Source organism: Euprymna scolopes, chromosome 22 (assembly GCF_053919585.1).
Source record: "Euprymna scolopes isolate OS-2025 chromosome 22, ASM5391958v1, whole genome shotgun sequence".
NCBI classification, from domain to species: domain Eukaryota; kingdom Metazoa; phylum Mollusca; class Cephalopoda; order Sepiida; family Sepiolidae; genus Euprymna; species Euprymna scolopes.
In genome coordinates this window covers 68,970,737-68,996,353 of record NC_136503.1, presented here as the reverse complement: position 1 = coordinate 68,996,353, position 25,617 = coordinate 68,970,737, and the positions used below count along the sequence as shown (strand labels likewise).

At 36.5% G+C, this 25,617-nt stretch overlaps 1 protein-coding gene across 2 annotated transcripts in view; it reads right to left on the bottom strand.

The window, feature by feature from the left end:
• The window catches only part of LOC145243459 (uncharacterized), a 542,590-nt gene that overhangs the window by 167,993 nt on the left and 348,980 nt on the right, over positions 1 to 25,617 (bottom strand). Inside the window, exon 2 of one of the 2 annotated variants that reach the window (XM_080106353.1) lies at positions 11,277 to 12,903. The exons of the other annotated variant lie outside the window; for it this stretch is intronic. Within the exon in view, the coding sequence (XP_079962479.1) occupies positions 12,880 to 12,903 (24 nt within the window). The 3' untranslated portion in view covers positions 11,277 to 12,879. Of the gene's footprint in view, positions 1 to 11,276; positions 12,904 to 25,617 lie in introns of those variants that run through there. 2 annotated transcript variants of the gene reach the window in all.

Genomic DNA, 25,617 nt, shown 5'->3' with positions numbered 1-25,617 from the left:
ATCAATGTATTAATGTAGTGTAAGGGAAGTAAAGGTAACGGACTTGACTTACGCGGATGATCGACAACTTGTTAAACATAGGGCGAGTATAATTTTGTCAGTTGATAATTACAGGGAATATTGTTACGTCCGGGTCAGTTTAGTGTACTTGGATGTTAGTTCGACTTCCTGTATGCTAGAAGCAAATGTGACGTCAAACACTATCACCAGTGCGTTACTGTTTGCTCAATGGTAATGAGTATGGCCTACGCGGATGGTATTGTTATTCAACAAGTTATTTGTTAGAGAGAAAGTGTGAAAAAAGGGAAAAAGAGAGGTAGGTAGGGACAGAGAGAGTGTGTGTTTGTGTGTGTGTGTGTGTGAGAGAGAGAGATATCGTGAGTTCGCTTGGAAGGACACACCTGCGAACGCAGTTTTTAGAGATGACTGAATAAGATACATTTAAACAGTTATTAGCGAACGGCTAACAAGTGTCGTTTCTTCAGTCGGGTAAGATCAGCGTATCGGACGCGTGCCAGAGCGAACGGCTAACAATGTCTATTTATGAACACGCCTGCATTTTAATTGATTGAGAATTTTAAAATATTAGCCCTCCACTAAGTGGGGAGGTAATGTAATAATCTGACGAGATCCAATCTGCATTATGCCTCAGCCACTGTGTAACCACAACCAAAATCGAAGGTTATATCATCACTTGTTCGATCGACAAATAGATAGACGTTACGTTTCTCAATGTATTTGATAAGGTTCAATAATTTGTATCCTTTGAATTATTCTGACTACTGTTCTTATATTGAGTGTTATTTTCATAACGTTTAGACCGATGTAACCTTCGATCTTCTTTATGTATATCAATGACCCGTGGTGTAACGGATAAAGTACTAGGTAATTCAATTGTAAGTAGCGCTCTTCTAAAGATTGAAGGTTCTATCCTCAGTGCCGGTCATACTAAGAATACAATTGCGAATTACTTAAAACCTCTATCCAGTCATGGCTGACGGAACGAGAACCTGCTTCCACCGTAGATTAAATGAATGGGTCCTTCGAAATTCCGTACGAATTCCCGACTTCGACAGAAATATTCCTCGAGTTTGTTCCGAAGAAGCTTGAGTGTTCCATCGGCTGAAACGTTGAGAGAATTACACACAAAATGATAACAGTAGTTCGAGGTCCTGTCGGTGGGGCATTAGAATACGTCGACTGCCCCCCCCCTCCTGCAGAGGGTAAAAATCCCTCAATGGGGGTCCTGGATATGACCTTAAACTATATCCAGTGGTGAGACCCCAGTTTGTGGGCTTTGGGGAGTGTGGAGCCACCCTTTAATTACCATTGCTTCCAGGTTCACTCTGACCCGGAGTGATAGTACCTGTTAGGGTCCCAACTATGGGTTAAATAGAAACCGACGTGAGAACAACAAATATATTCTATTTAAAAAAATTTCTTCAAAATCTTTGGATTCGGCATTAAATAACCCGAAAAGGGTTGATATGCCGTAAAACAAAAACCAACCAACCAACAGTAGTTCGAATATCGAAATAATAAAAATGGATAAAGGATCGAGTACACTAGGAATGGGTGTTGTTCTGGAAGACGCGCAACATTTAAAACCGGGTTTCATCTTCGAAAAAGTTTTTAAGAAGATATTTAATTCACAAGCAATCCTCAGCCACATAAGATTAGAGATAATGATCATAGTTTATATTGTGAGGCGTAGCCGTCATTCCGCAGTGATGGAAGATGATGGTGAATTACACAGGTTGACTACTTGGGTGTGCCAAAACTCGAATCCAATTCATTCTACAGAAACACTTTCGTTTAGGGATATTGACAACTATCACATGGTCCTTCCCGTAAATACGCTATGGCTGTCTAGAAAGGATTCTAACCAGAATGATATCGGAGAAATGAATGCCAACAATAATCATTCGATTCAAACGAAATGAATGAAGGACGCCCAGCAATCATACAGCGCTAGGTATCCCCAAATAGCTACCTATCCTATACTGAACAGAGTCAACATTGCTTAACTTCGGTGATGTAGCAAGAACCGCTGTGCCAACGCATCGGATCACATGATCCGCTCCCGCGCGGCTGCAGCGATGCATGTATTAAGTCATGCCATAAGTTCTATCCGATTTTATGAATAAAAAAGTGACTAACCGTTACATTTTATTAAAGATTTAATCCTCGATACGCTTTTCCTGATTATATATGAATTCCTTCCATCTATTAACAAGCTTATTAATTCCATCACTGTAAAATTCTTTTGGCTTTGATTCGAAGAACTCGCACATGTCAGTTTTAACATCTTTCTTCGTTACAAAAGCTGTTCCTACCAAATGATTTTGTAAACTACGAAACAAATGGTAGTCTGAAAGAACAAGGTTAGGAGAATAAAGTGGATGAGGAATTTTCCCCAATCAAGTTCATCGATGTTTTGTGAGGTGATTCCTGCTGTGTGGGGTCGTGGATTGTCCCCTTTTCGATTCACTAGAGCAGGTCTTTTTCCCCCTCAAAGCTTGGCTCAAACGCACTAATTCCTAACAATAGATTTGAGCATTAATTGTTGCATTAAGTGGTAAAAATTCAAAGTCGAATATTTCTAGCTGGTTCGGTTGCTGAGTTTACTTTCTTAAACTCATAAAGCATTATATGCCTAAAATGATTCCTAGGCATTTCCATGTTAGTAAGAAATTTAAATTTTATCCTTCCGTAAAAAAATGTAACAGTTAAAATGCATCTAAATATAAAAATGAAAAAAAATTAAACAATTGTCTGAGACGCCCCTCCATGGGATTAATGGACTATCTCATGACGCGACTTAGTCTGGTGATGTCACTTCCGGTTACGAGTACCGGTGCCCGGCAGTAAGTGATTGGCACGCGGCCAAGAATGTCGTGTATAAACGCCCAACAGTTGAGGAATGGTATTGCTCAACCCGCTTTGCCTGTAATATATGTGAATACATGTTCGTTTCCTAAAAATTCTGTGTTCCTTCGTTCTTATTACCATCTAAGCCCATGACAACAATATACACGATATTTTTTTAAGTTTCATTCAAATTAAAAACAAAGATAAAATTTCGGACAGAACTTATGGGATGACCTGATAAAAGAGAAAAACAATCTAGTTGGCCAGTGCGTATTTTGTCCGGACCATCCTTCTCTTTGAATAGGAAACCGTCTCTCCTCTGATCTTGAGCGCGTGGTACAATGGGGGAAGAGGTGGCTGGTCACTTTAAATGATTCTAAAACCAAGCTTCTATCTTTACATCATCAACGCTCTGATCCCCATCTGGCATCAATTGAAATGGATGGCTCTCGCCTTGGGGAGGCTCCATGTTTTGACAAGCTTCTGGGTTTGACCTTTACTCCTGATCTGAAATGGAACACGTACATCAAATCTGTTGCCAGGGACGCTGGAAAAAAGGGTGGGATCCTTCTACCGCCCCAGAAGATATCTCACTACTGATGCAATTCTCTATCTGTATAAAAGCAAAGTACGTCCAAGGATGGAGTACTGCTGCCACATCTGGGCAGGAGCTGCTAAAAACAGCCTAGCCTGCCTTGGCAGAGTACAAAATAGACTTCGTGGTTTAGTGGGGGATGCCCTTTTCTCTTCCCTGCAACTTCTCTCCTAAAGAAGAGACGTTGCGAGCCTGTCTTTGTTTTATCGTTATTTCCATGGCAGGTGCTCGTCTGAGATCCAATCCCTCGTCCTCCCTCGCCAATCTTTCACAAGAAACACCCGTCTGGCTGAAACTACTGTCAATAATTTTCTCCACTCTTTATCTGTGCCTAAATCCAAACGTAGATTCCATAAGCAAAGCTTCTTTCTTAGAAGTGCACGCCAGTGGAACTCTATGCCGCTTGCCTGTTTCCCACCTGACTAAAACTTGGGCGTCTTCAAGTCCAACATAAACAAACTCCTGACAAACCGCCCCCTTAAGTAAGACACTCTATCAAAACCCCCAATACTAATGATTACTACAATACTATCTCATTGATTACTGTACACGCAATAACGCTTATCCCTGAGTGGCCTTCGGGCCTTGATAAGTGGTGACCCCCCCATGTAAAAAAAAACCCAAAAAATAAAACAATGTGTGTTGCTGATTAACGGAAGCTTGAATTAATCTCTTCATAACTGTCGTCACATCGATCGAATTTCGGTAATCATTTCTGCGATTTTTTTTAACTCTGCGCTGTTGCAGTGACATGAATTTTCATGCAAACCAACTCGACTACAAATGTAACAGCAACATTATTTGATGCGGCACCAACACGCTTTTCTGATTGGTTGCACAAAAGCAAGAAGCCAACCGCACAAGTAGATTTTTTATGGAAATGGCTCTATACAAGGCATGAAGCCACTTGATGTAAGGAGCTAACAAGAACGAAAGATGGTTATTGCAAACACAGGAGATACCTATCGACCTTAACCTTGAAAAGACCAACGTTGTAGGCAAAAGGAAAACAATAAGCAGGAAGAGAGTTCCACAACTCTGCAGTCCTTAGAAAAAAGAAACTACCGGTCACTCAAACATAGAGTTAGTAATAAACGTTTTCAGTTAGCGGCCTTATCAAGTTTTATTTGTCCGGAAATGAGGGATTATTCCGCGTTAAATATATATATATATATATATATATATATATATATATATATATATATATATATATATATATACGAAACTAATCCTTGACTCTAAAATAATATTTTTTATTTCTTTTTTTACCATAAGTTTTTCAGGTGTCCACACGTAATTGTCGAAAAAAGTAGAATTTCTTTCTTTTTTAGGGCGGCTGAATGGTTTAATGGAGGGTATCATTCTACAAATCTACCGTTGTTTATAGGCGCGGCACACGGTCGTATGAAATTAAATTATGCAGATGTTGTCTTCCCAAGAACGTTTTCTAAGGTGTTGCCCCCCCCCGCCCACCATTTAGATAAACTGTTTAATATCCTGTCCTAAATAGTTGACCGTGTTTCAGATAGTTAACCGGGACAGTCACATAGAAAATAACACCTAATTTCAATGCAAAATAAGCTTTTCAGTGAGATAGAATTTATTAGTGTTACTATATCTTAAACGAATTAGATTTTATTTACCCTTTTATTTCAGCTGTTGGATACAAAGAGAAACCCAGTACTTCCACGGAGGAGACAACAAAACGATATATAGTAAGATGTTAGCGAGTTGTACTATAATGTATAACATTTGAAGTCATTTATAAATGTATTTCTATTTAAAAGTATGCTTATATAATTATTATTTACTATCAGATTCAAGGCTTCTAAAATAGCTCCTTTACTGTGATCTGTCCAAAAGAAATAGACCCGCAGGGAATAGACCCGCAGGAAGACCATGTGCGTGTGTGAAGGTTAATATCAACCGGTGTTGACCGAAAACTGTTAATCTTGATTCACTCAGTTGACGAGACCTTGAAACCTTAATTGATCGGTACTATGTGTAACGTGTTTGTTACATTTTCATTCGGATTCAATGTTGCATATAGAGACAGTCGCAAAGGAACAAGAAAGGGAATTCAACTCAGCTTTTTTTTTAGTTGAAATAAAAGGTATTTATTCATGGTACTTTCCAAAATAACGCATTGCGTCTTGTAAAAGTCTCTTAGATCGCCACGTATACGCAGTGCTTTTTCACCTCCCGCATGGACATCTCTCCTCCATTCCAATCTTGATATGCGTATTTTCTTTTAACCTCTGCTTTCTTTCTGCAGGCCCCATGACCCACGGTCGTCGGACCATTTTTTGTTCGAAGTTCCGATTGCATCTTCTTGCTTCCAAGTCCCCACCTACTGAACCACACCTTCATCACGTCAGCACACGCTTGCCGGTTGCTCGCCATGTGCTGCCTTTTTTCTCTCCGCATCTCTTTTCCTTCTCTTTCTCCACTGAGACGTCTTGGTCATTTGCATATGTGAGATGCCGCCGCCGCTGTACACGCACCAGCAGCTCTGGTACGTATATATCTATTCCTGTTCAATTGTATTCCATATTAGTGTTAGAAACCAAATCTAAATTCACCTTTAAAACCGGCTCCTAATAAACCAATACATTCGAAATTGACTTCACCTTCATTGGAAATTAAATAAATATCATTGGGTCTCAATTCATTTAATAGTTTTGTTGTTTGTTATATTATTTTTTTTTTGTCGTGTTTTCATAAATTTAATTTCTTAAGGTAATAACCTTTATTTACGCAAACATCAATAACCGCAGGATAGCCATTTACTGCTACAATACTAATTATGTTCGATAACGTCGAGAACTGACACTCTCACCTGACAATCGGGAATTAAGGCCATCATTAGCTTAGGTTGCAGTAATAAATATCGCAAAAGTGTCATCCACAAAACAAAAGCTGTCTATAGATTTCAGAATAGAGTAAGAATAAAGACCCAATAAAATTATCTAATTAGCTATAACGAGACCCAACTGGCCCTCGATCGTTCTCTCTCTCTCTCTCTCTGTCTCCCTCTCTCTCCCTATATATATATATATATATATATATATATATATATTAAAGAGTGTAATAGACAGGGTCAAAATGAGCAAAGTCTCCGAAAAATATATTAAGATGCTGTGCTCTGAGTATTGCAGTTATGATAAGCTCAATAGGTGTAAATTACCTAGAGCTATATATAGAAAGTGTGTGAAATTATGAATCACGTTTTAATAACGTAAAAAGATCATGTTTCTATGTACACAGCAATTAGATTTTTTTTAAATGCTAGCAAATACCAATGATCGTTTTTAGATTTTAAAAATATCCTTATTAAAGATTTGCGAACAGAGAGACCTTCTTACGGTTTAAAAAAAAACAAAACAAATGGAAACATTTCCTTACAAAGGTTCACAAACTATATTTACTTACATAAGCTAGTTAAAATTTGATGTATTCTCTCCCTTCTTCTTTTTATGCTGACGAGGAGACGATATCCAGAAATATTTTACTTATAACTCGATGGTTTTATTTTTAAATATCGAATGAATAAAATGATATCGTTTCCGAAACGATCGTACATATGACCATTATTTTATTATGTTTTCTCCTATGAAAACTTGATTGATAATTTCACACACTTTCTCTCTCTGTCTCTCTCTATATATATATATCAACAGTGCTTACTATAAACGGTAGACTTTCTATTACTTAAAAAATACACGCTCGACTGGCGTTTTTTTTACTATATCAAGCATCTAAACATTACTCTTTATCAAGATTTAAAGGAAAACGTGCAAAGCATTACCACCGTAATGGTATGTAACATACATATTTGTAAAAACAAAATTCGATATTTCAATTCGTAACAGAATCTTAATCAGGAAATGCAGGTTTCTTTCTATTTTATGTATTAAAAGAGATTCTGCACTTGTCTGGCCTTTAAATCTATGAACTTTGCACACACACACACACACACACACACACACACACACACACACACACACACACACACACACACACACACACACATATATATATATAAAAGAGGTGAATGTAGTTTGCTAGAAGCATTATATAGTATGTAGTTAAATGTAATATGTAGAAAACAGTACCATGTAGAGATAACGGAAAGACACAAACTGAAGCAAACGAAGAATAGTTTTATTAATACAACTACAAATACATATATATATATATATATATATATATATATTTCATACACACATTTTATTTGTACTATGATTAACTGTGGCAGCTGCTCTGATGAAATATCCGTGCTCTATAATATTTTTTTTTACACAGTGATCACCACTTATCAAGGCCCGGAAGCCACTCAGGGATAAGGGTTATTGCAAGAAAGATCTCTTCGTCGGATATGTATTTGACTTTGGTTCAAACGCGCTTCTATACATGCACACACACACACACACACATATATATATATATATATATATATGCAATTTACTTTGTTTTTACATAAGCAGTAATGTATTGCTACACAGCATGTTATTTAGTAACTAGAGATCTATTGAGAGATTCCTTACTGATTCCTTTAATGTAAACGTGATTTCTTGAAGAGGTCTCTAGTAACTAAATACTAGAAGACCGAAACATGCCCATGACTGTGTAGCAACAAATTACTGCTCAAACGCTTGTATTTACCTCGTTATACCTCACTGGTTACCTTACCTCTGATAAATAACAACCACAAATTACACACACACACACACATATATAGTCATCCGCATACATTACTGTTTCGCAGCTCATTAGTGCGGCTAGGCAGGCAACTACCTCAAGCCAGGAGTGAAACCCGACTGTCTGTACGACAGTTAAAGATCCTAATAACTACGCTATCGGCGGCTGCTGTATGAGTCATGAGTTTAACGATGTTTTGACATCGTCCGAACTACCTAAGCTCGATTTGTTTACACAAAGAGAATCGTTTATACGCTAATGGTAATTCGTGTATCACTTCTCAATATGTTCAACTCAAGATGTATCGGAATATGAAAAAAATCTTGGAATTTGTCTGTCTAGCCGCACTGATGAGCTGTGAAATAGCGAAACAGTACTTTATGTGGATGACTATATATAATTTCAGATAATATATATATATATATATATATATATATATACCATTCCAAAACTACTTCTGAAGAGCCAAACAAATATATATTCATGACAGAGTCAGATTACTCCGAATCCAACCCTGAGCAAAAAGAATGCCGGTAAAAAAAAAGAAAAAAAGAAAAATGGCAATTAAATTTGATAACCTCTGATATTCCAGTTCGGTATACGGTTCGTTATAACTGATCTGTAGTTTCTCAAGTACAAAAAATCCAGATGCAAAAGCAGAAAATAGCTTTATTTTTTGTGTGCGTGTTGGGGGGCGGGGCGATGAAATTATGCAGTCAGCATCATTGCCCGTTCAGCTATCTTTGGTCGTTGGGAAATCAAAAATAATGTTCATATCTCAGCCTGTGTCTTTCTTTCTGCACACACGCCTTCTTTATGGATAAAATTCCGAGTTTGGAAAACGCACTCCAGCTAGTCGTTCAAGGTTCGAACTCTGGACCTTTAGTGAACACTTACGATGAAAGTACATCTCTCTTACCGATAAATGGAGGAAGTGTATTAAGTCGTGACGCTGTGAAATTGAGAAGCAAGTGTTGCGCAATACCGCATTACAAATTTCCGGTAGTGATCATCAAGTGGATATCTTCTATTTTACAGTTTATTGCACATCCCTATGACTTTTTATTCATCTTTTTCTTAAATATTTAACAATTTTGTTGCATGGATAATTGAAGGGATTCAGCGAAAGGCTTTCTTATTAATACTCCCTCCCATCATCTTAATCCATAACCCTTCGGGAGACAACCGATACGCCCTGTAAGGGTGGCTGCTCGTGTACGTGTGAAGCAAGGGTGGCATAATCAACCACCAGGTCTCTCCCGAACAGATACTACTTAATCCCAGTGACAAGGAGCAATGCAAGAAGACTTAAAACAATGACGAGACAAGATGGAGAGCACATACAACACCTGGCATTCCTAAACGGTCATCAATTTTAGAATTCTCCAAGGTGTATCAACATGGCCGTGCCGTATAAAAAAATATGCTGCTTTTAATTACGCCTTCATTTAAATACAAGTTGGCATGTCTTGGTCGATTAGCTTCTCATTTATCTGTACCTACATCCCCTCTTGTTTTGACTTGGAAATTTTCATTTGAATACACGTTGACATGTTTTGGTTTCAGTTCGCTTTAGGGAAGAATTTCGCATATTATTTTCTACATCATAGTACTCTTTTATAAGAAAGCGACTAATATATATATATATATATATATATATATATATATGTGTGTGTGTGTGTGTGTGTGTGTGTGTGTGTGTGTGTATGACACCCGGCACTGGAGATTCCCGAAAGGATGAAACACTAATGTCTGTAGGTATTTAATATTTTAAATAATTATGCGAGTCCCTTTAAGAAACTCGTTTCTTATTGTTGGGAGCTTTCAGTTTAATTAAGTCGGTCAATTTAGCTCTTATGCATAGATCATCATATAATGATTAGATCACTCTGACTGACGTAAAACCATTTAAAAATAAAATGTTTAATTTTAACGTTATTTCACGCGGTAGCCCAATGGGTACGGTCCTTGCTAATCAGACCAGAGATGACTTGTGTCGCCGGGTTCGAATCTATTGACTGGTGTTAATCGTGACACCCTGTACTGAAGATTCCCGAAAGGATGAAACACTAGTGTCTGTAGGTATTTAATTATTAAAGTAAATAATTGTGTGTGTGTGTATATATATATATATATATATATATATTTGACTGAAGTATGTGTATATGTTTATATATTTCTTTATGCAAGATAAACTCCTAAACTAATAAACCAATCATTATTAATTATGGAATATATGTTTTCGGTAACTAGATAAGTAACATGTGCACATTATTCTTGTTAACTTTATCACTAAATAGATGTGCCATATACACACATACACACAACATAATTACATTGACACACCAGTTCCCGTTAGATCACCAAAGTTAAGCAACGTTGAACTTCGTCACTACTAAAATGGGTGACCATATAGGGATTCCAGGTGCTGTATATGCTCTCCGCTTATCCTAGCATTGCTTCCAATCATCCTAGATTTTTCTTTGTCGCTGGACTCAAGAAGTGCCGATTCAGGAGAGATGTAGTTGAAGATTGTGCAACTCTTGTCTCACAATTACTCGCGCAGCTAGCCTTACAGTGAGTATCCATTGTCTCTTGAGACTGGACGGAGGCATTGATATTTGCATATTACATTAAATAACATATTTTAATAAATAGCTCATTTTTATTAATTAATACAGCAATATATTTGTTTTAATTGCTCTATTTTATGTTTGAAAATTATTTCAATAAACAAGTTATGGATATATTGTGTTTTTTCTCAACCTCGTTAATAACTTGACACACTGAAATCAACAGATATTCCTATCTTCTGCCATAGTTTCGCTAATTCTGCTTTAAATACTTTAATTTTTTGACTGAAGTAGCTGAATAGTATTGTAAGCACTTTCTCAAAGTTTCACTCGTTCCTTAAATATTTAAAAAAAATGTAAACTCGTTAATAATTTGATACGCAGTGTATATATATGCTCTGTATTCAAAAGAAATGTACATTCAATGAATGCTCTCGTTTGCACATTACATCAAAGAAAAATTTTTTTTTTCACACAGTGATCACCACTTATCAAGGCCCGGAAGCCACTCAGGGATAAGGGTTATTGCAAGTACATTACGTTAGTGAGGAGATTTGCTGAAGTGTTTACTTAAGGGGGTGGTTCATTAGGAATTTGTTAACATTGGACTTGAAGACATCCAAGTTGTAGTCCGGAGGGAATCAGGCAGACGGAACAGAGTTCTACAGGCGTGCAGTTCTAAGAAAGAAGCTTTGTTCATGGAATCCGCGTTTTGACGTAGGCACAGATATAGAGTGGGGGAAATTTTTCACAGTGGATTCAGCTAGACGGGTGTTTTTCGTGAAAGATTGGCGATGGGGGACCAGAGATTGGAGTTCAGACGAGCATCTGCCATGGAAATACGATAAAACAAGGACAGGCTCGCAACGTCTCTTCTGTGGGAGAGAGGTTGCAGGGTAGAGAAAAGGGCATCTCCCACTAAGCCACGAAGTCTATTTTGTACTCTGTCAAGGCAGGATAGGCTGTTTTTAGCAGCTCCTGTCCAGATATGGCAACAGTATTCCATCCTTGGACGTACTTGGCTTTTATATAGATAGAGAATTGCATCAGTAGTGAGATATCTTCTGGAGCGGTAGAAGGATCCCACCATCTTTCCAGCGACCTTGGCAACAGACTTGATGTACGTGTTCCATTTCAGATCAGGAGTAAAGGTCAAATCCAGAAGCTTGTCAAAATACGGGGCCTCTCCCAGACGAGAGCCATCCATCACAATTGATGCCAGCTGGGGATCAGAGCGTTGGTGATGTAAGGATAGGAGTTTGGTTTTGGATGCATTAAAGGTAACCAGCCACATCTTCCCCCACTGAACCACGCGCTCGAGATCAGAAGAGAGAGAATCAGAGAGAACTTTGCCATTTACAGCCTTTGATGTGTTGTCGTAGATGGTCGTGTCATCAGCATAGATGTCAACGAATGATTTAAGTATGTGTTTAGGGAGGTCGTTGATGTAGATCAGGAAGAGAGTTGGGCCCAGGATTGACCCCTGAGGGACTCCAGCATTTATATTGCAGGCCTCCGATTTTTGTCCATCTACCACTACTCTTATGAGCCTATCGGAGAGAAATGATTTAATCTATTTTAATAATTAGTTCGATGTTATTAATTGTTTGTTGTAATAGAATTGAGTTAGTCGTTTTACTTAGAAATATTAGTTAAAGTTGATTCATTCAATTTATTTGTAATTCATTTTTAATTTAATTTATATTTAATTTAATATATTTTCAATTATCAATAGCTGAAAACATTCGTGTTTAAAACCGGAAGTAAGCTTATTTATTTAAGCTATGAGAGTTATTTCACGTTTGATTTTCATAAACCAAGACGAATGTGTTTTATGTTTCTCTATATATTAAGATGTAGTCACTTTTCGTAAAAAGTTAGGACATTCGGTGTATCTTAAATAATATGTTACGAATATCTGCGCCCCAAAATGTTATGACTGGGCAACACTTTGTATATCCAGCAAATTGTACATATAATTGTAAGACACTGTGAATACATTGTTCGTGTGCAACTTAGATCATAGAAAAATAAACTCTTCCAAAAATGATTACCAACGTATATAATCACATTAACGACTTACTTGTTTTTTTTTTTTCTTGAACACGATCAGGTCACATGTACGGAATTATAATTCGTTTAAACCATGAAAATGTGGCTTACCTGGAAAATAAAATAAAAAGGAACGACTCGTTTAATACGGAACTGAAATAAAATGATAAAACCAAATCTATATTCATTCCGGATACATTTTTTATCAGTGCTCTTGTTTTGAATGCAATAAATGGTTATTTTCCTCTTAATGATTACAAATTTTTTTTCAAGGGAGCATGAACGTGAATACAACCTTACTTCTATTGAGACTGATTTAAGGGTATCAACAGCATAACGGTTTAAGGGAATCGACAACAACAGTTTAAGGGAATCGACAACATAACGGTTTAAGGGAATCGACAACATAACGGTTTAAGGGAATCGACAACATAACGGTTTAAGGGAATCGACAACATAACGGTTTAAGGGAATCGACAACATAACGGTTTAAGGGTATCGACAACATAACGGTTTAAGGGAATCGACAACATAACGGTTTAAGGGAATCGACAACATAACGGTTTAAGGGTATCGACAACATAACGGTTTAAGGGAATCGACAACATAAGGGTTTAAGGGTATCGACAACATAACGGTTTAAGGGTATCGACAACATAACGGTTTAAGGGAATCGACAACATAACGGTTTAAGGGTATCGACAACATAACGGTTTAAGGGTATCGACAACATAACGGTTTAAGGGTATCGACAACATAACGGTTTAAGGGTATCGACAACATAAGGGTTTAAGGGTATCGACAACATAACGGTTTAAGGGTATCGACAACATAACGGTTTAAGGGAATCGACAACATAACGGTTTAAGGGTATCGACAACATAACGGTTTAAGGGTATCGACAACATAAGGGTTTAAGGGTATCGACAACATAACGGTTTAAGGGTATCGACAACATAACGGTTTAAGGGTATCGACAACATAACGGTTTAAGGGAATCGACAACATAAGGGTTTAAGGGAATCGACAACATAACGGTTTAAGGGTATCGACAACATAACGGTTTAAGGGTATCGACAACATAAGGGTTTAAGGGTATCGACAACATAAGGGTTTAAGGGTATCGACAACATAAGGGTTTAAGGGTATCGACAACATAAGGGTTTAAGGGTATCGACAACATAACGGTTTAAGGGTATCGACAACATAACGGTTTAAGGGTATCGACAACATAACGGTTTAAGGGAATCGACAACATAACGGTTTAAGGGTATCGACAACATAACGGTTTAAGGGTATCGACAACATAACGGTTTAAGGGAATCGACAACATAACGGTTTAAGGGAATCGACAACATAACGGTTTAAGGGAATCGACAACATAACGGTTTAAGGGAATCGACAACATAACGGTTTAAGGGTATCGACAACATAAGGGTTTAAGGGTATCGACAACATAAGGGTTTAAGGGTATCGACAACATAACGGTTTAAGGGAATCGACAACATAACGGTTTAAGGGAATCGACAACATAACGGTTTAAGGGTATCGACAACATAACGGTTTAAGGGAATCGACAACATAACGGTTTAAGGGAATCGACAACATAACGGTTTAAGGGAATCGACAACATAACGGTTTAAGGGAATCGACAACATAACGGTTTAAGGGAATCGACAACATAACGGTTTAAGGGAATCGACAACATAACGGTTTAAGGGAATCGACAACATAACGGTTTAAGGGAATCGACAACATAACGGTTTAAGGGAATCGACAACATAACGGTTTAAGGGTATCGACAACATAACGGTTTAAGGGAATCGACAACATAACGGTTTAAGGGAATCGACAACATAACGGTTTAAGGGTATCGACAACATAACGGTTTAAGGGAATCGACAACATAACGGTTTAAGAGTATTGAAATGTGATTTATAAGCATTTTATTGCTTATTGTTGTCATTCTAATCGCAAGGAATGCTACATTATGTGCCGTTCCTGTCTCTTTTGTTCAGAATAGTTTTGCTAACTCACAGACAGACACCCACACACGTGTGCTTTCATTGATATAGATTGTTCTTGAGAATATGCGACTACGTTCATGTAAAACGTTATTCGTTTACTGAAGGCGTTCTATTCTTGTCATTATACAAGAAACTGTTTTTGTTTCCCCGCCTTTTCACAATCCAACATTTTTGTTAATTTCTCCCTCGGGTGGAAAACGAGTGCATTCTTCTCTTTCACCCCCTGTTTTTTTTTATTAAAATTTTGTTTTTGTTTGCTGAGAATATTTGAACGTTTTCAGCAGTAGACTTTATTTGATTTCCCATTTAAGTAACTTCAATATTGAGTCAAGTATTTCTAAAACGATTAAGACGACATTTGTTGTATTCTTAGTAGCAGAAAGAAAGAGAACAAGAGAAATCAAGCAAAGGAAAGAGAGAGAGAGAGAGAGGGAGAAAAGAAAGAATAAAAGAGTAGAACGAATAGGATATATATATATATATATATATATATATATATATATATATAGAGAGAGAGAGAGAGAGAGAGAGAGAAACATGGAAGAGAGACACGTACAAAGGAAAGAGAAAAAGAGAGTGAAAGGGAGAAAGCTAGAGAAGATAGAAATAGAGAAAGAGCAAGGAAGAGAAGGAATGAGACAGATATAGGAAGAAAGAGATAGAGAAAGATAGATAGATAGAGAGAGAGAGACACACACACACACACACAAAAGAAATAGACACACAAAAAGACAGAGTGAGAGAGACGGATAAAGAGAGAGAAGAGAGAGATATATAGATAGATAGATAGAGAGAGAGAGAGAGAGAGAGCGCAAGTGACTCGGAGAGGGAAAGTACGAGAGAGAAGAAGCGCAAGTGACCTGAAAGAGATAGATAGATAGATAGAGAGAGAGAGAGAGAGAGAGAGAGAGAGAGAGAGAGAGAGAGAGAGAGAGAGAGAGAGAAACAGACAATGAGATTAAGATAAAGCGAGACAAACAGATAGAGAAAGAGAAAGAATAAAAAACATAAGAAATAAAGACAAAAAAACAAAAACAAAATACAAATGCTTATTCTGCACGTCTGTTAAATATGATACTTTGTGTAACGATTTAAGTAAGTAATCAATCTTTTAGCAAAACTAAGGACAAGAAAGAGGGATGCGAATTACAGCTTAGCAACAAAAATCCGTTGTTGTATAAGATACAATTAATATAGATATAAGAAACAAATTGTAACAACAAAAATGATCACTAATGAGATGACCCCCCCCTCCCACCCGAAAAAAAATCCACAGATGAACAAAATCGGATTTTGAGACCATATTATCTTGCCCCATGTCAACCCATAATGTCATTGTAAAGCTTATAATTCATCCGCTTTTAGAAATTTTTTCTTGGGTTCTAACTATAAATAACTTATTAAAATGACAACCGTTTGGTGAAATCTATCATTCTTGTCCGACACTTATCTGATGACTCGTGGCGAGTAAGGACAGGGGTAGCTGGAATCATCAATCACAATTAATCTTAGTTTTTATTAAATTTGAAACAAAGTTTATCCTTGTCAAATCTCTTACAATTATCTATTTATATTTACAGTGACATTAGTCTCACTCTTATATTTTATGTCGGATTTTACTTTCATAAACATACAAGGGTCTACCTAACATCAACAATAACGGCAGAAGTGATAATACGTATTTATTTTTTTGAGATGCAATATTGGTTTTCAAAATATACAAAATCATTGAATTCTCGCATGACAAATAAAGTGATGAGATATCAAGAGGTTTATATAAAGTAAACGGAATATATATATATATATATATATATATATATATATATATATATATATATATAAAGGGTGTCCGTAAAGTTACTATACAGTCTATAAATATTTTAATACAATATCTTACTGTACTGTTAATATATTACAGGGTGTCTGTATAGTAACTTGTAAGACTGTATAGTAACTTTACGGACACCCTGTATATATATATATATATATATATATATATAATATTATATATATATATATATACACACACACACATACACAGGATCTTCCAGTCTTTAATAGACTATAGATACCCACGTAGGGGATCCTACGCGTGAAATGTTTGTGGTTGGGGGTGCACAATCTTCAACCGCACATCGCCTGAGTCGAAATTGTTTAATACCAGTGGCAAATGAAGTGTGTGTACAGGACGACTGGAAACAAATGCCGAGATAAGCGGAGAGCAGACACAGCGCCCAGAATTGTCAAATGGTCACCCATTTGGTACTAACCAGACTCAACATTGCTTTATATATATATATATATATATATATATATATATATATATATATATATATATATATATATATAAATGTTAGCGATTCCGATACAATTACCGGTTCCGAGTGTCTATAAATCTCTAAGTATTTTACTCTAAAATGATCATTTTTTCCCGATTGCCGTTTAACATATTAATAAACATATTATTTACATAACTATTTTTAAAGGCATTAGCGCTTCATCCTTTCGGGAGTCATCAGTATAAAGTGTCACGATTACCGCCGATCGGGAAATTCGAACCCGGTAATGAAGCCATCTCTGACTCCATTAGCAGGGAAAACCCCATATGGCCAATATTAACCGCGAGAAATGCAGTTGAAATTTAAATATTTATTAAATACGGCGGTAGTGATTTAATGATTATGATATCATGATCTGCAGGTGTAAGCTTAAGTGACCGACTTTTAACTTCAACTTAGAATACTCAACAGTAAGAACCGAGTTCTTGAAGAGGCTGACCTAATTTTTTACTATAATTATTTTTAATACCTGCAGACACTAGTGTTTCGTCCTTTCGTGTATATTAGTGGTGGAATTATTCCAATATTTCTAAAATTATCATTTTGTCCCGATTGCCGTTTAACATATTTGTCTCAAACATAAGAACACACTTGTAATGGAGTGATCTATAAGGTTAGTGCAAAAATAATGCCGTTTTTTGACATTCAACTTTAAAAGATCATAACTCCTTTTCATAATAAACTTTATTAATCGAAATAAGAACCATTAGAATCGATAAATTTTTGCCAACGAGAAACACGTTTATTTGTCCCATTAACATAAAAATCCGGAGTTCTGGAAGTAATTAAGTCATTGAAGGCCAGTTCAGCATTATCTCGGCTTTTGGAGCATTTTTCGCGCAGGAAGTTGTTTGAAAAAGTAATAATCGACGAGCGAGAGGTCTGGTAAATATGGCGGATGAGGCAGAGTCCCGTAGGCCAATTCGTTCAGTTTCTGCAGGGTCAGTTGAGCAACACGCGGGCGAGCGTTGTCATGGAGGTGAATTGGTCTCTTCACATCAACTAATCTCGGGCTCATACGTTGAAGCTTATTGTGCATTTTTCAATCTGCCGGCAGTACTTCTCCGCCGTAATCGTTTCGTCCGGAATCAAGAAGCTGTGATGGATGACACCGGATTTAGACCACCAAACAGTCACCATAACCATTTTTGGTGCCATGTCGGATTCGGGAAGTGTTGTGGAGCTTCTCCGACAATCAACCACTGTGTCGAACGTTGCCGGTCGTCGTAGAGGATCCACTTCTCATCGCACGTCACAATCCGCTCGCGAAATGGGGCGTCTTGGTTGCGCGGAATGAGCGTAAATGACACCTCAAAACGACGATTTTTTTTCGATTATCGTTTAATTCATGCAGCCTCTTTTTATGCAATTTTTTGATTTCTGTATTTGCTTTAAATGGCGAACGACTGTAAAGTGGTCAACCTCGAGTTCAACAGCAACTTCTCTTATGGTTTTGCGAAGATTGGCTTCAATTAAGGCTTTCAAATGTTCGTTATCAACCGCAGTCGGCCGGCCATGACCGTCTTCGTTTTCGAGGCTCTCGTTTCCATTGCAAAATTTCTTGAACCGTCGTTGTGCCACATGTTCTCTGAGCAAAATGGATCATTGATATCAAGAACTGTCTCGGCAGCTTTTCGGCCTAGTTTTTACTGGAACAAGAAAACGTACGGATTTAAATTTTGTCCATGCAGTCAAAAATCCTGCCAAAAAATGAAGGACGTGATTAAGAACAATATTGATTAACACGATTCGATAGAGCGAAAAACGCGTTTCAAAATGATATATAACATGGATATATATATATATATATATATATATATATATATATATATATATATAATGAATTAATCCAAAAATCATATACAAAATTAACATATGTGAGAAAACGACAATGTTTTTGCACCAACCTAATATTAATTTACTTGAAGTTTAAATCAATAAATATTTATTATTTTATTATTACTACCACTAGTAGACGATTTTTCTTAAACCAAAGCCAAAATAAAAAAAATGATAATTAAAAATAATCGTTTTTAGCATCGGAAAATAGGCACAATTTTTTTTCCGATTGTGATACATATTCCCCACCAATTCCCCCGAATCAAATCGTCCCAACACTAATATATATTTGAAACTTTTTACTTTTAATCTATTAACTTCCCCGAAACTGAAATTTTAAAAAGGAAGGAAATCAGGGGCAAAGTTCCGTAAATCTAAGAAATGAAAAAATAAATCTCTCACATAACCATTCTTATATCCGCAAAATTAGCGGTTGAAATCCAATATTAAAAATAAAACGTGACAGAGGTTGAAAAGCGTCCGACGTAGGCGACCAGATATTGGTTCCCTTTGTTTTCGGTTGAAACTGAGCGTAGCGATCTTCCGTAATACATATTTAAATAAGTAGTACGCTGTTATTTTTTTTTCACTTTTAATAATAATCGAGTACTCTGTTAGGGTTCTCTCCGACTAATATCACATGTGTGTGTGTATATATATATATATATATATATATATATATATATATATATATATATATATATATATATTAAAAAGATGCGGAATAAAAGTTACGAGGGCGCGTGCAATAAGTAATGCCCTTGACCCACTTCCAGTTGGCTGATCTAGCTGAAATTTAGCATGTGCAATGATTTATATCTCTACGGGTTATGTGGCAAATTACAGTTCTGAACTAATTGTGGTTTCTGTTTTACTGGCGTTGGAACTGGGTCAGGTGTGAAATGGAGCCTGTTGAATGTCGAGCAGTGATCCGGTTTTTGTATTTGAAAGGACGCACACCACAGGAGACTTTTGATGAAATGAAAGAAACTCTTGGTGATAATGCCCTATCATATGACCTTGTAAAACATTGGCATCGTGAATTCAAACATGGCCAAAAGTCTGTGGAAACAGCTCCCAGACCTGGTCGCCCCCCCTTCTGCCATTAATAAGGCTTCAATTTGAGGCTGCCATTTTGGAAGATCGGCGCATTACTATTCGCCAAATAGCCCAAGATGTCAAGATTAGTACAGGGTTAGTGGAAACTATCATTCATGACCATTTGCATATGAATAAGGCGTTTTCCAGATGGAGTCCCAGGTTGATCACACCATTCCAGAAGCGAGAACGCACCGAGTGCTCGAAGATGAATTTGGAGATGTGCCAAGAAGAGGAGTCAAAGTTTTTCAAAAGACTGATTACACAGCATGAAACCTGGGTCCATCACATTCAGAGACCAAAGCCCAGTCAATGTAGTGGAAGTACTTGGACTCACCACCTCCAAAGAAGGCAAGGGTGCAGCCCTCTGCTGGCAAGGTTATGCTCACAGTCTTCTAGGACCAGGACGGAGTAGTGATGACAGATTTCCTGGCAAAGTGTACCACAATTACAGGAGCCTATTATGCTTCACTTTTGAGGAAATTAAAGGAAGCTATCAAAATCAAGAGGCGGGGCAAGATCAGCAAAGGTAACTTCCTTCTGCAGGACAACGCGCCGGTCCACAACTCGCATGTCGCCAGATCAGAAGCACGGGCGTGTGGTTATGAAATCCTCCCCCATCCTCCCTACTTTCCTGACCTTGCCCCACTGACTTTCACCTCTTCCCAGCCATGAAGTTGCTTTTGAAACGAAAGCGTTTCTCAGATGATGCAGCCTTGATTTCTGAAGTCACGTCGTGGTTGGAGGACCAACCTGGGGTGTTCTACAAAAACGGTCTCCAGAGTTGCATCAAACGATGGGAGAAATGCATAACTCTGAGTGCTTCCTATGAAGGGAAATACTAATAACTGTGCCAATTTTCGTTGCTCTACTGCTATGGGAAGTGGGCCAGGGGCATTACTTATTGCACGCCCCTCGCACATAGAAGTATAGTTATCAGCAGATCAATAAGGGTGAAAATGAGAATAGAGTAAGAACGAACCTCTTTAGACCATGGCACTTTAAAACTAAATGCTTCTGATCAGGAGAAGAGAAAAAAAATTGGTACTCATGCAGAGAGTGATCCGTGCTGAAATAATAACGTTATTATTTAAAAAGCCATTCTTAACATGGGGAGGGGAGGTTGTTTTGTACCTATTCTGCACTTTAACCTTACAATTGAATAAAAAAAAATATCATAAAACTTTAATTAAACTTGGAAATACGATTTAAAAAATAGCGCGGATCACTCTCTGCATTAGCACCCCCCTCACCAAAAAAGGCAATGAAACCAGGAGTACTAATAAATAAGATAAAAAAATGCATCGAAAAATATATTCCTTAATTTTTAAGTTGAATTTATGAATTGCTCCTCTTAACCGGGTAGAGATTTTAATTTGATATATATTTATAAAAGGAACAGTATCTGTGTGACGTTCCTCATGAGGTCTAAAACAGCTGGGCCAATTTTTATGAAATTTCACATGAATGTATTTTATGTGTCTGGCAGTGTTCTTTGATAGGTTTTGTATCGGAATGTACTGGTTAAATATCGATAATCGAAAGCATCCAATGAAAGAAGGAACAAGCAAATTTGACCAGATTTTACACTTTACACAGCATAATATCACAGAACGACACACACAAAGACACACACACATATATGTATATATATATATATATATATATATATATATATATATATATATATATATACGTTTTATTTTTCATTACCGTATCTTTCTGTTAAGTTACATTATTGTTTCAGCTACCCGGCCGTTTTTTTTTTGGCCGTCTGTAGCTTCCCCAGTCTTTTACAGAAACCTGTAAAAGTCTGAGGAAGCTACAGACGGCAAAAAAAAAACAAAAAAACAAAACAGCCGGGTAGCTGAAACAATAATGTAACTTAACAGAAAGATACGGTAATAATAAATAAAACGCATATTTGCTCTACAACAGTATTGAGCACTTTCTTCAGATTTTTATTAATTACCATTACTACTATATATATATATATATATATATATATATATATATATATATATATATATATTCAAGCAAATATTATTAAATGCAACTGAGACACTCTGCTTAATGATATATTTTTTTTAATTTTTCGATTTTCCATATAATCTTTTTAATATAAAAATCAAAAATATTAATAAATGTTCCATATTTGTTGCTGTCACCAGCGCTTTCGATTCGTCCACGAATCATCTTCAGGTGTTGGAGTAAAAGTGCGAAGGAGCGAAAATGAGAATTAAAAGTGAAAACTAAAATATACCGTAAACAAAGTTAGGTGATGATATGGTAAAATATATAGAGTCGATGAAAAGTCGATTAAAAATGTAGGTCGATTAAAAATACGAGTATTAAAATCAGCAAGTTCGTGGACACTGTTAACGAAGTCCGTCCACTACGAGCTACAACAGAAATTTTAGTATGTTACTGCTTTTCACGAATGCGATATCATTTATAGTGGGCTGAAGAGTTCTAATATATGACGCTTCAAGAATGTTTAATTTTTTGATATTATTCTCATGTTTTATAATTTTATGTTGGCAATCAAAAATGCATCACTGATATATATATATATATATATATATATATATATATATATATATGTATATATATATATATGTATATATATTTATGAATGAACTCTTTTTCTGGGTCAACGGCCAACTAGCACCGTGTATATTTGTGTGTGTGTATATGTGTATTGGGGTGGAGAGGGCTCCCGTAAGCCGTGGTGAAGGCAACCTTTCTAGGAGAAGCAAATCTCTGATTAAAAAAAAAACATAAAGCGGAAGACCAGTACCCGCATTAAGCTGGTCTTCAGTTTAATTTGTTGCTGGCTATCTTGCTCTTGCTTGTTGCTGGATCTCAACATTTTGAACCGAGAGAGATACTTAGCTGTGGTACAAAGCTAAGACTCTGTAACATCATCTTTGTATAGACACTCCCTCAGGTATTTGGGCTCATGGATTTTAAATGTCTGAGGGAGTGGCACTCGTCTGACAAGACGTTGCAATCATCATCATATATATATTTATGTATGTATATGTATATATATTTATGTATGTATATATATTGATATATATATATATATGTCTATATTTATGTATATGTATATGCATATATATATGTATACCTATATGTGTGTGTGTATATATATATAGTGATGCAATTGTGATATTTCTTACGTGCATACGAACTCTCGCTTTTATTGCTGCAAAGAATGCAAAGATTTCACCCTTAATCTTTTTAAATGATTGACTTCAAATTAAAGTATCTTAATTGGGAAATCAAATAAAATCTCTACAGAATAAAACACTCAAACATAGGGAGAGAGAGAGAGAGAGAGAGAGAGAGAGAGAGAGAGAGAGAGAGAGAGAGAGAATTCACTCGTTTTCCACCGAGAGTTGAAAACCAAAACAGTTTTACGTATAAATATAAAACACACACACAAACAAACAAACAAACAAACAAACAAAAAACAACACAACCTACGGTAAAGTAAGTTTAGGAATAATTTAAAGAATCAACATGTTTATTTTAATTTTGAAATAGAAAGTCACCCCGGAAAATCATGCGAATACCCTTTGACCATAAACATTAAAACGAAACTAAAAATTACGATTAGATATATTGCAAACCTGGTGACGGTGTAAATTTCAAACATCGGGGAAAATCATGGAATTTTCCAGGTGAATGTCGCACGTATATGCATGCGTAACGTAATAGTTATTGGTTCATGATTTTAATTTTAGTTTTGCAGCAAACACGTCTTCATAGGTCAGGCGTTCACGTCAAAGAAAAAGCTAAATCGTAACCTAAACGTTTTGGTTTCGATTCTCGGTGGTGGCACACGGGTCATTTTTTTTTTTTTTTAAACTTTTAAATCATTACTGTATATTGGGTACAATATACTATAATGATGAATCTGAAATCAAAATATCATATTTAAGCGTATTTTACGACTGGACAATGCCGGACGGCTTGCTAGTGGAGAGTGCCTATTTCTCTTCCCTGCAACCTCTTTCCCACAAAAAGAGGGGACGTTGCGAGCCTGTCTTTGTTTTATTATTTCCATGGTAAGTGCTCGTCTAAGCTCCAATCTCTGGTCCCCCTCTCGCCAATCTTTTACGAAAAACACCCGTCTCCCTGAAACCACTGTCAATAATTCCCCCCACTCTTTGAGTGTGCCTAAGCAAAACGTAGATTCTATGAACAAAGTTTCTTTCATAGAACTGCACGCCCGTGGACCTCTCTTCCGTTTGCCAGTTTCTCAACTGACTACAACTTGGATGTCTTCAAGTCCAACATAAACAAATTCTTGATGAAGCGCCCTCTTAAGTAATCCAATCTACCAAATTTCCATTAGTAACGATTACTACGATATTACCCCATTGATTACTGTACACTTAATAAACCTCATCCTCGAGTGGCCTCCGGGTCTTGATAAGTGGTGAGACCTATATATATATATATATATATATATATATATATATATTTATTGACGAATATTGGCTGAAGGAGCTTGATAAGGATACCTTAAACGGGCCTTATTATCGGGCTTGAAACTGACGGTACCAATGATCTGTCTCAACTAACAACTTTCTGTACACAAAATACACACACACACACACATATATATATATATATATATATATATATATATATAAAATAAAACCTTAAGTTGCATTTACCTAAGAAATTTGTTTTATTTCAAGCTTGCCAAAAGAAAAAAAAAAAAACATAAAACTTTGCAGACAACATAATATTTAAATTAATCTTGAGTTTTGTAGATTAATAGGGGCGCCTGGGCCGATAATATTACTACGTAAATATTAACAATATACTTATATACTTTCTTCTTTGCCATTTGTTCAATTTTTCTTCCGTATATGGTCAAGGTCGAGTCCCCCAACGACGATAGGTTTTGGGTGCCTACCTGCATCGCATTAAAGGACCATGTACGTTGGTCGCTCACGTTTCCGTTTCAAAATCGCTTTTTCATAGACGAATCTGCAGATTAAATAGGGCTCATCTTATTTCATATATGTGTAAGCATTTTTATCTGAGTTCATAATTCTCGGTGCATTTGTTTAGGAGCTTATCCTATAGAACAACACACACAGCACACACAAATTTATACATGTGAAGCTGATAGATATTACATCGGAGAAAACATAATATACATATCTCACTCATTGTATTACCTAGAGTATATAATCCAAAATTTATAAGGATCCCATAATAGCTTATGAGATCATATTTGACGCACACACACACACACACACACACACACACACACACACACACACATACACATCTCACGTAGATGCCATTTATTTGTTCATTTTGTTTGGGATATTTTTAATCGAATTCGCTTATTTATACCAAATACCTTGTTGGGAATAATTTTCCCTATATCTCCTACACAGACGTGCAGCGACATTTATATTTTTTCAAATATAATTATCTACGGACACGTGGTTTTCCGTATAATATATATATATATATATATATATATATAT